The sequence below is a fragment of the Pristiophorus japonicus genome, chromosome 16 (genome assembly GCF_044704955.1).
Source record: "Pristiophorus japonicus isolate sPriJap1 chromosome 16, sPriJap1.hap1, whole genome shotgun sequence".
Lineage (NCBI taxonomy): Eukaryota > Metazoa > Chordata > Chondrichthyes > Pristiophoridae > Pristiophorus > Pristiophorus japonicus.
The window spans coordinates 38,030,222-38,043,878 of NC_091992.1; the positions used below are offsets into that span (position 1 = coordinate 38,030,222).

At 47.6% G+C, this 13,657-nt stretch overlaps 1 protein-coding gene across 2 annotated transcripts in view; it reads right to left on the reverse strand.

Annotated features, from left to right (window-relative positions):
• LOC139226452 (syntaxin-1A-like) overlaps window positions 1–13,657 on the reverse strand; it is a 227,531-nt gene that overhangs the window by 13,597 nt on the left and 200,277 nt on the right. For both annotated transcript variants that reach the window (XM_070857231.1, XM_070857230.1), the window contains exons 7-8: window positions 8,859–8,932; window positions 3,070–3,207 (exon numbers count right to left, since the gene is read on the reverse strand). In XM_070857231.1, coding sequence (XP_070713332.1) covers window positions 3,070–3,207; window positions 8,859–8,932 — 212 coding nt within the window. The remainder of the gene's footprint in view (window positions 1–3,069; window positions 3,208–8,858; window positions 8,933–13,657) is intronic.

Sequence of the window (13,657 nt, forward strand, 5' to 3'; positions counted from 1 at the left end):
ACTTGCAGCTTGAGAATAAGCAGCAGCATTGAGATTTCCTCCAGAGCCTGAGGCTGGCACTAAGCTGGCACCCACCAGGGGGTGTGGCTCGCTTCAACAGTGCAGCAGCTTCACCCAGCAGCTCTGCTGCCAGTATTTACCAGGCCACGAGGGCTGAAACCAAGTGAACGATCCTGCAGTGCAACATGTCTGCACTCTCGGCAGGGTTGGTGATAAGTTTCTACATTAAAAGTACCCGAGCTCATGCAAGTAGTTTGTAGTACATGCCATCCATCATGCAAACTTCACAGTCACTGCATGCTACACAGAGATGCCATTACCTGCAGGACTCCACCATCCAGTCCAGGGTATTAGCAGCAGGAGAAAATATAGGCTGTTACCAGCGTAGGAAGAACAGGCTTACAGGCAGAGCCTCCCAGTGACACTGTGAATCAGCGCTATAGTGAGCTCGATTATGATTCTATTACTCGCTCTCCACCATCTCACTCTTCAATCTATTTTGTTTTCGTTTTCCATAATTCACAGTCTCTTCAGCCCAAACAGCAGAAACTCTGCTTTCAGCTCTTGGGGGGAGGGGGGGGGAGAGTGCTTGGAGTGGGAGATCTTTGCGAGTGGTCAGATGGGGTGATGGGTAAGAGTAACTAGGTTATGGGGGATGATGGGGGTGGGAGCATTTGTGATAGTGGCAGGGGAAGAAGGAAGAGAGGGAAGACTCTGTACGTGAAGCAGCTATCCTGCCCTTGGCTCAGTGGTAGCACAGTTGGCTCCGAGTCAGGTCATAGGTTCAAGCGCCACTCCAGAGACTTGAATGTATATATATGCTGAAACTGCGGTGCAGTACTGAGGGAGTGCTGCACTGTCGGAGGTGCCATATTGCAGAACAGGGTGAGGGGCTGAATGGCCTGCTCCTGTTCCTCTCCACCTGTTGGTGATGTGTCCCATGCTGGGAGATGAAAATGTAGATTTCTCACCATCACGAACAGGTTCTAATGTTACTGTGTCGGAGCATCGTGCTATCCGCTCCCCACCTGGAGTCTGGACTGTCCTGAAATCTGCTAACTCTGCCAGTCTTACTCATTTAGCAAGTGAAAGCGGGTGCTGAATGGGACAGGTGTTCCCCTATCCCAAAGTGAATAGCTTGCTCCCAGGCCCCTCTAAATGAATGTCAACATATTTGGGGATTTTCACAAATAGAAGCACAAAGCCTCACATCAGATCACATTACATACATAGGATATATGGCACAGAAACAGGCCATTGGGCCCAACCACTCCATGCCACCGTTTATGCTCCACTCGAGCCTTTTCCCATCTAAATCTATCAGCGTAACCCTCTATTCCCTTCTCCCTCATATGTTTGTCTAGCCTCCCCTTAAATGCATCTATACTATTCTCTTCAACCACCCCCTCTGGTAGTGAGTTACCACTTTTGGGGTAAAGAAATTTTTCTGCATTTCTTGGTGACTATCTTATATTGATGGCCTCTAATAATGCTCTTTCCAACAAGTGGAAACATTCCCTCTGTATCTACTCGATCAAAACTTTTCATAATTTTAAAGACTTCTATTAGGTCACCCCTCAGTAAGAGAAGAGACCCAGCCTGTTCATCCTTTCTCAATATGTACACCCTCGCATTTCTGATATCATCCTTGTAAATCTTATCTGCTCCTCTCCAGAGCCTTTATATCCTTTTTATAATATGTCGATCAGAACTGTACACAGTACTCGAAGTGTGGTCTAACCAAGGTTCGATACAGGTTTGGTATAACTTTCTTACTTTTCAATTCTATCCTGCTAGAAATAAACCCTAGTGCTTGGTTTGCTTTTGTATGGCCTTGCTAACCTGTGTCGCAACTTTTAGTGATTTGTGTATTTATACTCTGAGATCCCGTTGCTCCTCTACCCCACCGAGACTCGCACCCTCCAAGTAATACGTGACCTCTCTATTCTTCCAACCAAAATGTAATTCCTCACATTTATCTGTGCTGAACTTCATTTGCCAATTATATGCCCATTCTTCAAGTTTATTAATATTCTCCTGTAATTTGTTGCAGCCCTCCTCAGTGTGGTGTCATCCACAAATTTAGAAATTGTGTTTTTGATCCTTGTGGAACACCACTATCAACCTACTGCCACTGTGAATAGCTACCCTTTATCCCTACTCTCTGCTTTCTGTCTTGAAGAGGGGGAGCGGGGCAGGGAGAGATGTCACTGTGCTCAGGCCTAAGTAAGTTACTATTAATAACTAGTGAATCTGCAGTGGCATCATTCATATTTAGTAGGAGGACATTGAATGTCTTTCAGCATGCTTATTTTAATGGGCAGGGTGGTTACAGCGCTACATGTGGAGGAAGCAGGTGTTACCCATTGACTGTAGGGGGCGTAACAGCATTGCCGGTTCACCTCGCTGCCTGGGTTTGTAGAACTGCGGTTTCCTGGTTAGGACCCACCTGAATCCTGGCACTAAGAGGAACAATGCGTCTCATGGAGCAGGGAGGTAAATGGTCCTCCTGATGCGTCACTGAGTCATACAGATAAGAAGGTCTGGGTTTCTGTCCGCAGCCTGTGTTAAGTTAGCTAATCTCCGCTGGGTGTCGATAAAGGTGGTGAGATTGGACTCAGTACCACTGGCTGGGGAGGGGTAAAGGGTACGTGGAGAAAACTGGAAGGAAGATTCGGGGAAGAAGTCTAAAAACTAATTAGTAAGAACATGCAGCTTCATACTATGGCTAATCTGGGATGGACAGACAGTCGGTGGGTTACACAAAAGCAACTATCCTGACATTAATATCACCCTTTAACATCGACATTTAAAACACTCGTTATTGAGCAATTCCTTCACAAGCACAGTGTAAAGTGAAGTGATATTGCTTTCATACACACGCGCAAACAAAGGGACTCGTCTGATCAGGACTTGGTGGCAGCTAAAATCAGCATCATCACGGAGACATAAAGGTTTTAAATTCAATCTGCTGCTGCTGACCAAGTTGGTCCTGTTCTGTATTTAGTTCACAGCTAGTGGTGGTATGGGTTCAGGATGAGGGCTCTATCTGTTCATTCCTTCTCTTACCTGGCTTTCCACCAGCATTGCCATGTCCATGAACATATCGTGCAGCTCACGGATACAGTTCTCCAGTTTGATGATCTCATGGTGTCGTGTCTCAATCTCATTCAGTGCCTGCTTCGTAATGTTCGAGTCCATGATGATCTATAGGAAAAAAGCAGGCGCAAGATCAGCTGATCACACATCAAGACATAACATTTCTGGGCCTGACCAGTTTAAATACAAACAAGTTTTGGCCATGCTATCAAACACCTTCCTCTCCCTCTGCTCTGGTGCCAGGCTTGATTTTTTTCAAATCCTTTAGCATCAGGGACAATCAGTTTCCTTTTTGAATGCTTTGGCTATATTCGTGGAGCTCAGTGACTGAAATTCTTCATAAAGTAACAGTTCCTATATTCTCTAGGGCTAGATTTTACACTTTTGTGCTTATCGCCCAAAAATGGGCATTATTTCCAGCGTGGGCGGTAAAAAAGGGTTTTCAGATCACTGGCTTCTCGCCCATTCTCAAAGCACCTAGTCTCCATTTTTGAAAATGGGTGTTACCACGCGTGATATGAAATGGACGGTAGCGTTAAATTTTTTTGACCTCCTGCCGTAAAGTGTCGCCATCCTTAGCAAAGGCATGGCAATGCTTGATTAACGTGATTCAGGAGGTCAAGGGTCATCATGACATGTGCAGAAGAGGAGTCAGAGAGAGAGGGAGCTGAGAGGGTCTGAAAGCCTGTGTGGGTGTGGTGTGTGCTTGTCTGACTGTTGTGGGAGGCACGAGGGAGATTCACCAGCAGCAAAAAGCCTACTAAGCACCAAGAAGAACATAGTTGGCACCGAGTTTTTGTCCAACAAAGAAGATATAACATGGAAGGGATGGTGGAGGCTTGGGAGCTGGTAGCCAGGAACACTGGCGGCAGAGGGCTCGCAGTGGTCCCGGAGCATGGCACTGCACCCCCATTGCCAACCACACGAGAGCCAGCAGCAACATCATATTTCTGGCTCGGAGCACGTTCCCACCTCAGGACCGTCCTCTCCTGTATCCGTCCAAGCAGCGCTTTGGCCGTCATCTCCCCCCCGCAATGAAGCATCGCCTGAGGAACTCCTCGGCTAGGCGGCTTGGAGTCAGGAGGGGAAGGGGAAGGGGTAGAGGTGGGGAGTGGAAGGGTTGGTTTTTACAGAAATACTGACAATTTCAGACAAATGTTCGGTTTAAATGTTTTTTATTTAACAAAACCTTGTTGCGCATTGGCTCAGATAGCTGCACCGTTTCACGCTGGTGATTCCTTAACATTAAAGGGTATAATGACATTCAATTTCAATCAACTTAAACTTTAACTGTGACCAACGTGATGCCCAACATTGATGTATCACCTGCACACCCAACTGTGTGTCAGCCTTGTAGATAACACCAACGTTCTTTCAGGCAAAGCAATCATTGATGAGCTCCTGACGTAAGACTCTTGCAGCTATCTTGCCACCATGGGCCCTTTCATGCGGTCTACAGCGGGGCGGGGGCATGGCTTCAGCGTCAGTCTGATTGTCTGGGCCGATGTCAGCGTCTACCTCCTTGTCCTCTCTCTGGTGAGGTGGACTGTCAGACTCATCAGGCAATTCTTGTCCCCTCCTGATAGCCAAGTTGTACAGCATGGAGCACACCACCACAAATTGAGCTACCTGCTCAGGGTGGTATTGGATCTCACCTCCTGAGCGGTCTAGGCATCTATAGTGCTGCTTCAGCACTCCAATGGTTTTCTCCACGATATTGCGAGCTGCTCCGCGGCTCTCGTTATATTGCCTCTCTGCTTCGGTGTGGGTGTCACACAGGGGGGGGGGTCATCAGCCAGGTGGCGAGGCCATATCCTTTGTCCCCAAGCATCCAGCATTGACCTTGTGGCTCATTGTTAAACAAGTCAGATACAGTGCTCTCGTGCAGGATGTGAGCAACATGGATGCTGCCCGGAAATTGAGCATTCACTGCCAGTATAATTTGCTGGTGGTCGACAACCAGTTTGAAATTGAGGGAGTGGAATCCTGTACAGTTCCTGAAAACCTCAGCAGCCTGAAAAGGTGCCCGCATCGCGATGTGCGTACAGTCTATTGCTCCCTGCACCTTGGGGAAGTTTGCAATTCTGGAGAATCCTAGAGCCCTCTCACTCTGTGCTTCCCTGGTCATAGGGAAGCTGCTCAAGTCCCTGTCTAATGCAGCAATGTGTGGCATGTTGAGAAAGTCCGCAAATGTCGCCAGCTGTGGCCTGAAAAGAACCTGAGGCATAGAACGACAGTGTTGCGGTGACTTTGACCTCGACAGTCAGTGCAGTGCTGATGGCGCTGGCAGGCTGCAGATCTCTCCTTATGAGCTGGCATATCTCAGTGATAACCTCTTTGTGGAAGCGCAGTCTCCGAAGGCAGGTGGTGTCGGGCAAGTCAAGATAAGAATGCTTCTCCCTGTACTTGCGGGTTGTGGGGGAGGGGGGGGGGCGGTGGGAAGGGAAAGAGTGGGTGTAACGTCTGGTCCTCTTCATCAGTCTGGCACATCTTATGTTGGGCACATAATGCTGTGGAGTGTACCTTTGGCGATCTCGAGTCTGCTGCATGTAATTGGTCACCAAGAGAGGGTGAGAAGGAATAGGCCCCATTGCAGTAGTTCTCTGTTTTCCACCGATTGGTCACAAACAAGGAATGTCTCAACGAAGACACCTATTCAATTCCAATCGATCACAGTAAGGTCAAGATGTTTGTAGAGATGTTCACATCAACTCCAACGACCCCCAGAGTACATCCGAACTCCCCCGAGGTTGAAGCACTTTTAAAGGATGCGACATGTGATGTAGAACATGGCATCCATAACACTGAGATTAGTTCCGGTTAGTTCCACTTTTTCTGGGCGGTTTTTTGGGCGAGCGTTATTGTGGGCGATGTGTGTGCGAGGTGGTGAAAGTGAAGCTGGGCGATCGTATGGCTAGTTTCGGTAAATATGCTCTTTACAACAAAAAAAAGTGACCTGGCGGTATTATTGAATCCTGGCGTTAAATCAGTGTGGAAATTAATGCTGGGCGATATTATGGGCGTTGATTTCGCCCATTCTGATGATTCCGCCCAAAAAAAGTGGGCGATATTTTTTCCTGGCGTTAAGCACACGGGGAAAGTAACACTCGGTGATGGGCATTTCTTGGAAACTTGTCAGTTTCCATTTTGTGGCTAAATGGGCAATATATGGGTGTTATACGTCATTTCAGCGGTAAAATGGGCGTTAAGTGGGCGTTAAGCATGCAAAAAAAGTGGAGGATCTAGCCCTAGAGTTTAGCAGAATGAGGGGTGATCTCATTGAAACATACAAAATTCTTACAGGGCTTGACAGAGTAGATGCAGGGGGGATGTTTCCTCTGGCTGGGGAGTCTAGAACCAGGGGTCACAGTCTCAGAATAAGGGTCGACCATTTAGGACTGAGATGAGGAGAAACTTCTTCACTCAGAGCCGTGAATCTTTGGAATTCTCTACCCCAGAGGACTGTGGAGGCTCAGTTGTTGAGTATATTCAAGACAGAGATCGATAGATTTTTGGATATTAAGGGAATCAAGGGACATGGAAGCAGTGCAGGAAAGTGGAGTTGAGACAGATCAGCCATGATCTTATTGAATGGCAGAGCAGGCTTGAGGGACCGAATAGCCTACTTCTGCTCATAATTCTTATGTTCCTAAGTGTGAAGTGGTTACTCGTGCATTACCTTTAGACATGGCTCGCTTAGGTATCACTAAACCTCTACTCCAGCCTTTCTGATGATTCTGCCCAAAAAAAGTGAAGTAGAGGGTGAGGGAGACAGCCCACATTACATTCAATCAACTGGCGAGACAACAAGCAAGTCCCCTGCTCCGGGCCCTTTGTCAAAGCCACTCTAAGATGAGGAAGCATTGTTACAGGCACTTCTGGTTTTCTTTACAGCCTTGTGGAAGTATGGGCCTTCATTCAAAGCCATCTTGTAGTGATCAGCCTGTGAATCTGTGTCCGGGTGCTCCACAGTCTACAGCACACCAGTGCAGAGGTGTTCAATTCTGAATACCCTTTTGTCAATTCTTAGTGGATCACTGCACAGTCTCGAGTCTCCATTTCTGTCTGCAGAGTGATCAACTCCTGGAATGTGCATTCGAGGAACCTTTCAACCTCTGAAATCGGATGACCTGGCCCCATCCGCTCTTCAAGCTCAGAAACCTTGAACTAAAATGCATGCAGTCAGAGATACTGCCCATGTGCATAGTCATCCATGACACACTAAACATCCAGGACACCTCACATTGTGCAGGGACCACATATCAAAGGATTCAGTTGCCTCCTACAGCATCTCTCTATGGCTGAACTCAAAGCTCTCCTAGCCTATTGCACTCCACTGGTCTCTTGCTGCTCAAGTTTGGTAAACTCAAATTTTTACTTATTTAATGTACACAATTGTCCAACGGCCACAGGAAGAAATGACCAGAGAATAGCTATCCATACGACTTCTGTAACAAATTACTGAACCTAATATTAGCTCAATCAGTCCACAGGTAAGGAACCAAATAAACAAACTGAAACAACTAAAATGAAGTAAATTGAAGTCAAAAGGTTGATACTTCAGTGCTGTACAGAGGACGTACTGCAGTGCTGGAAGTGTTGTCTTTCAGATGAAAAAGGAGTTAGATGTAGTCCTTACTACTAGGGGGATCCTAGTAGTAAGGGGTATGGTGAGAAAGCAGGAATGGGGTACTGAAGTTGCATGTTCAGCCATGAACTCATTGAATGGCGGTGCAGGCTCGAAGGGCCGAATGACCTACTCCTGTACCTGTTTTCTATGTTTCTATGTAAACAAAAGCCTTGTCTGCCTGTTCAGTGGGAGTCAAAGATCCCATGATAGTATTTGAAGAGCAAGGGAGTTCTCCCTATGTCCTCAACCAACACCACCAAAAAATAGAGCAACTAGTTATTTGCCTCATTGCTGTTTGTGGGATCTTGCTGTGCACAAATTGGTTGCTGTGTTTACCTATAAAACAATGATGACTACATGCCTAATGTGATATATTGGCTATGAAGAACTTTGGGATACCCTGAGGAGATATAAATGCAAGTTCTATCCTATATCCTGATAACCTGACCAAAATTCCTCCCTCAATCATCTCCAAAAACTGAATAAACGGCCATTCATTTTATTGTGGTTTGTGGGAACTTGCTCTGCGCTAAGTGCTGCAGTCATGATGTCCCAGTTTGCTTTGCAACCAACGGATACTGTTGGAAGTGCTGTCACTTATTGTGTAAGTAAACATGGCAGCTAATTTCCACACAGGAAAATATCACAAACTGCAAAGATAATCTTCTTTTGGTTGAGGGAAGAATGGGGGCTAGGACACCAGGAAAATGCACAGGTCTTCTTCAAACTGTGCCCTGGGATCTTTAACTTCCACGTGAACAGACAGAGAAGGCCTTGGTTTCACATCTCATCTGAAAGATCGTGACTCCGACAATGTATAACACTGAAGTAGCAGCCTAGTTAATGAGCTTAAGTCCGTAGTGGGGTTTCAACCTACAATCTTCAGGCTAGTAGGCAAGAGTGCAACCAACTGAGCTAAACCGATTTCCAGTTTTCCTTTTTTTAAAAACAAACATGCTGCTTATTTTTTTTGCTGCAACTTAAAATTTAATACCTTCATTTATGCTTCGTACCTTTCCTGTGTGACTAATTCCAGTGTAATCATTGTCTTGCGTAATGGCTCTCGTCCCGCTAGGGGACTTAGCATCTCAGTGTTAGGGAGAAAAAGAACCACACACACTGCACTCACCCCAGATGTGAAGATAGCGGGATTCCCACTCTCCAGCATGTCTTCCAGCTCCTCATTTGTGGTCGTTCTCCCAGCTGGAATAAAGCAAATAAAACCAACCCCATCAGTTTTGCCTCCAGTGCTGAATCGCACGCCTTGGAAATGTTCACAATTCATAAGTTTACAGCGTGGAAGGAGGCCACTTCGGCCTATCATGTCCATGCCGGCCAACAAGAGGCTATCCAGCCTAATCCCACTTTACAGCTCTAGGTCCATAGCCCTGTAGGTTACGGCACTTTAGGTGCACATCCAAATACTTTTTAAATGTGATGAGGGTTTCTGCCTCTATCACCCTTTCAGACTGAGAGTTCCAGACTCCCACAACGCTGTGTGTGAAGAAATTTCCCCTCAAAACCTTCTACCAATTACTTAAAATTTATGCGCCCTGGTTGTTGACCCCTCTGCTAAGGAAAATAGGCCCTTGCTATCCACTATATCTAGGACCCTCATAATTTTATACACCTCAATGAGGTTTCCCCTCAACCTCCTCTGTTCCAATGAAAACAAACTCAGTCTATCTAATCTGTCCTCATGGCTTAGATTCTCCACTCCCGGCAACATCCTTGTAAATCTCCTCTGTACCCTCTCCAGTGCAATCAGTCCTTCCTGTAATGCGGTGACCAGAACTGCACGTATTACTCCAGCTGTGGCCTAAACGGTGTTTTATACAGTTCAAGCATAACCCCCCTGCTCTTGTATTCTATGCCTCGGCTAATAAAGGCAAGCATTCCATATGCCTTCTTAACCACCTTATCTACCTGGCCTGCTACTTTCAGGGATCTATGGACACGCACTCCAAGGTCCCTTTGTTCCTCTACACTTCTCAGTATCCTACCATTTAATGTGTATTCCCTTTCCTTGTTAGCCCTCCCAAAATGCATTATCTCACACTTCTCTGGATTAAATTCCATTTGCCACTGTTCTGCTCACCTGATCAGTTGATTGATATCTTCCTGCAGTCACCAACACAGTCAGACAAACTTAAACCCCTTGTAAATCTCTCATGTCCAATGTGCCACACGCCATTTTTTTTGCCTTAGAGTAAGAGCAGGTCTGCCCCAATGCTGCTCACAACCAGTGTGCAGAGCCGGCTGAGGTGGTAAGGAAGCTGCCTGTTGGATTGTATATCGGTGCTGGTTTAGGAGCTGGCAGGTAGGAAGGTAAAGGAACTGACACACAGGAGCGCAAGGGAGTTCAATAGAATCAGAGAAGGAGGCCATTCTGCCTGAACTGGCACCCTAAAGGAGCTATCTCATTACCCGCGGTAGAAGGGAATGGGAGCTGGGTAAGCAAGAATGTGCACAGGCTGGACAGGCAGGTAACAATGTACAGGGACCAGCCGATAGGAGATCAGGGAGACCAGCTGTAAAAGGCATGGGAGATGAATAGGAGGTTTCCATGAGCAAGCTGGTAGGAGTACAGGAGCTGGAGTGTGGCCGAGGGTGTAATAGTAAGCTGTTGGGAGAGTCTTTGGGAGCAGGCTGGTAGGACAGGGTACAGAAAGACTCGGGGAGGGGAGGGCGCGGGGACTCTGGGGGAGGGGAGGGCATGGGGACACTCGGGGAAGGGAGGAGAGGGGAGGGGGACACTCGGGGAAGGGAGGGCACGGGGACACTCGGGGAGGGGAGGGCGTGGGAACACTCGGGGAGGGGAGGGCACGGGAATGGGTATGGGAGCTGGCTGGGATGGGTACATGGGAAGATCCTGGATTTGATAAGTACTCAGCTAAGGTCAGAGCAGTATCAGATGGGCCTGATGTATGACCAGTCTCAGTGGATGGAATATCAGATGTAAAACAAACCCTGTCTTTTGACCACCAGGTTACTCACAACAGTTTGTCTCTGTCTCTGAATTCTATCAGTGCTCATCTATACCACCGAGAACTGGTCGCATCCCACTACTCACACTCTAGGAATTCCTGACCCAGCTCACTGATAATCACTCGAGGAATTCCTGACCCAGCTCACTGATAATCACTCGAGGAATTCCTGACCCAGCTCACTGATGATCACACTCGAGAAATCCCTCCACCAGCTCCTGACTATTTGTTCCCTGATGATCACACTCGTGTCAGTTTTCCGCCCCTGCCACAGTATTGAAGTGGCTCTGATCAGTCACAAGTTGCATCCTATGTGACTGTGACAAAGGTAAACTATCGCTTCTCATCCTCCCCGACCTGCTGCAGCCTTCGACACGGTTGACCACACCATCCTCTTCCAAAGCCTCTCCACCGTCGTCCAGCTGGGTGGAACTGCACTTGCCTGGTTCCATTTTTATCTATCTAATCATAGCCATAGAATCACCTGCAATGGCTTCTCTTACCACTCCCGCATTGTTACCTCTGGTATCTCCCCATGATCTATCCTTGGCTTCCTCCCATTTCTCATCTATATGCTGCCCCTTGGCGACATCGGAAACATAGCGTCAGATTCCACATGTAGGCTGATGACACCCAGCTGTACCACATCACCACCTCTCTCGACCCCTCTAAATTGTCAGACTGCTTGTACTGGATGAACAAAAATTTCCTCCAACTAAATATTGGGAAGACTGAAGGCATTGTCTTCGGTTCCTTCTACAAACCCCATTCCCTAGCCATCGACTCCATTCCTCTCCCTAGTAACTGAGGCTGAACCAGACTGTTCGCAACCACATATTTGACCACATATCCATACCATCACTAAAACTGCTTATTACCACCTCCGTAACATCACCCGTCTCCACCCATGGCTCAGCTCATCTGCTGCTGAAACTCTCACCCATGCCTTTGTTACCTCTAGACTTGACGGGGTTGAAATTGTCCCTTTCTTTAAGAGGTGGCCACGGGCCGGTAAGGAATGGTAAGGAACGATCGGCGCGGAGGGACCGTCATTTTCAAAATTGCCCTCCTTTATTTTTGGAGTTGTGTACAGAACTGCTCCGGCCATTTTCCCCTCCCGTTGGGCACGCGCCAACCCCTTACCAACCGGCAGCGCCCTGCGTAAGCGGATTGGCCACCGCTCGGTGCCCCCGACAGCTTTCCCCGGTGGGAAGCTTCCTGAGACTGGGCGACGCTTCAGTCCTTATAAGGGAGGGCGCTCTGCTGCAGCCACCATTTTATTTTAATTGTCGATTGACTGCCAGGTTGGCCCGACAATGGAGGCCACAGGTTCGGCCGGGTCGCCAACCGGCAGCCTGGCACTCCCGCTTGGGTACCGGGTCACTGGCCTGGCTGAAACCCTTGTGGTGGCTCAGTGTTTGCCACTAAAGTAGCTGCAGAGTTTGCATCATCCCTCCCCTTTAACTGAATGGTAGGGACGCCATCAGCAGCCGCCGATGACTTGGAGCGACGGCTGTTCCGACCCATTCGCATTTCCGCCCTGCTGACGACACCACATCTGACTCACTGAAAAAAAAATAAAGTCCTGAATTTCGCCGGATTATCCACCCCATGTATTGGGGAGGACAGAACACTTACAAAACAGTAAGTGCCCGTTTAGGGCAGAGGCAATTTCGGCCCCAACCATTCCAACACACTCCTGGCTGGCCTCCTACATTCTACCCTCTGTAAACTTGAGGTCATCCAAAACTCTGCTTCCCCTGTCCTAACTCACACCAAGTCCCATTCATCCATCACCCCTGTGCTCAATGACCTACATTGGCTCTTGTTTAAGCAATGCCTTGATTTTAAAATTCTCATCCTCATTTTCAAATCCTCCATCCCTCACCCTTCGCTATCTCTGTAATCTCCTCCAGCCCCTCAACACTCAGATATCTGCGCTCCTATTTCTGCCCTCTTGAGCATCTCTGATTTTAAACACTCCATCATTGGTGGCTGGGCCTTCAGCTGCCACAACCCTATGCTCGGAATTCCCTCATAATCCTCTCTGCCTCTCTACCCTCTAAGTTGCTCCTTAAACCTTACCTCTTTGACCAAACTTTTGGTCACCTGCCCCAATATCTCCTTATGTGGCTCGGTGTCAAATTTGATTCTATAAGGCTCTGTGAAATGCCATCGGACATTTTAATATGTTAAAGGCACTATATAAATATAAGTTGTTGCTGCGGAATCCCTGACCCAGCTCCCCACTATTCACACTCGAGGAATCTCTGACCCAGCTCCCTGATAATCTCACACTCGGAAGAGATACACCATGGCGAATTGGCTATATATTTCCAGCAATTATCGGTGCAAAACATTTCTGAGCTGCAGGGTGAGGAACAAAATGCTCTCTCTCTCTGGCAAATTCTGGGCCATAATAACTCTATGGACAGTGGATGTAGGACCAATACTCGGCCACCAGGTGTCACCAGAAAAAGCTAGAGACACATGGGGCAAAACAATCCCAAGTACCAGCACCATGGACAGGGTCTCGGTGCGATGGCTGCTTGTCCGATAACTGCAGGTGCAGGGACTGCGAGAAGTGCAGTTACTGATGCAGGATCTCAAAATATTTTGCACCTATGGTCTGATCTGCATCAGAGTTGTTTGCAGTTTTGAATTCGGGACTCCAATAGTGGACTCCCGAAAGTTGAGGAATGAGCCCCTGACCTAGCCTCCAACTGTGTTTTTGGAATTCTCTGCAGGACAAGCAGTGCAATGATGTATTTTCTGAGTCTGAGTGAACCGGCATTGGTAACTTCTTTCACAATTTGATTACCCTTTGGGTGGGATTGTTCCCCTGATGCCAGTCTCACGCCTGACTTTCTCATTTTTAACTTGGGTTTCCTGCGATTTGTACCCATCACCACAGTGAACAATATGCTTGGGTTAGATTTGG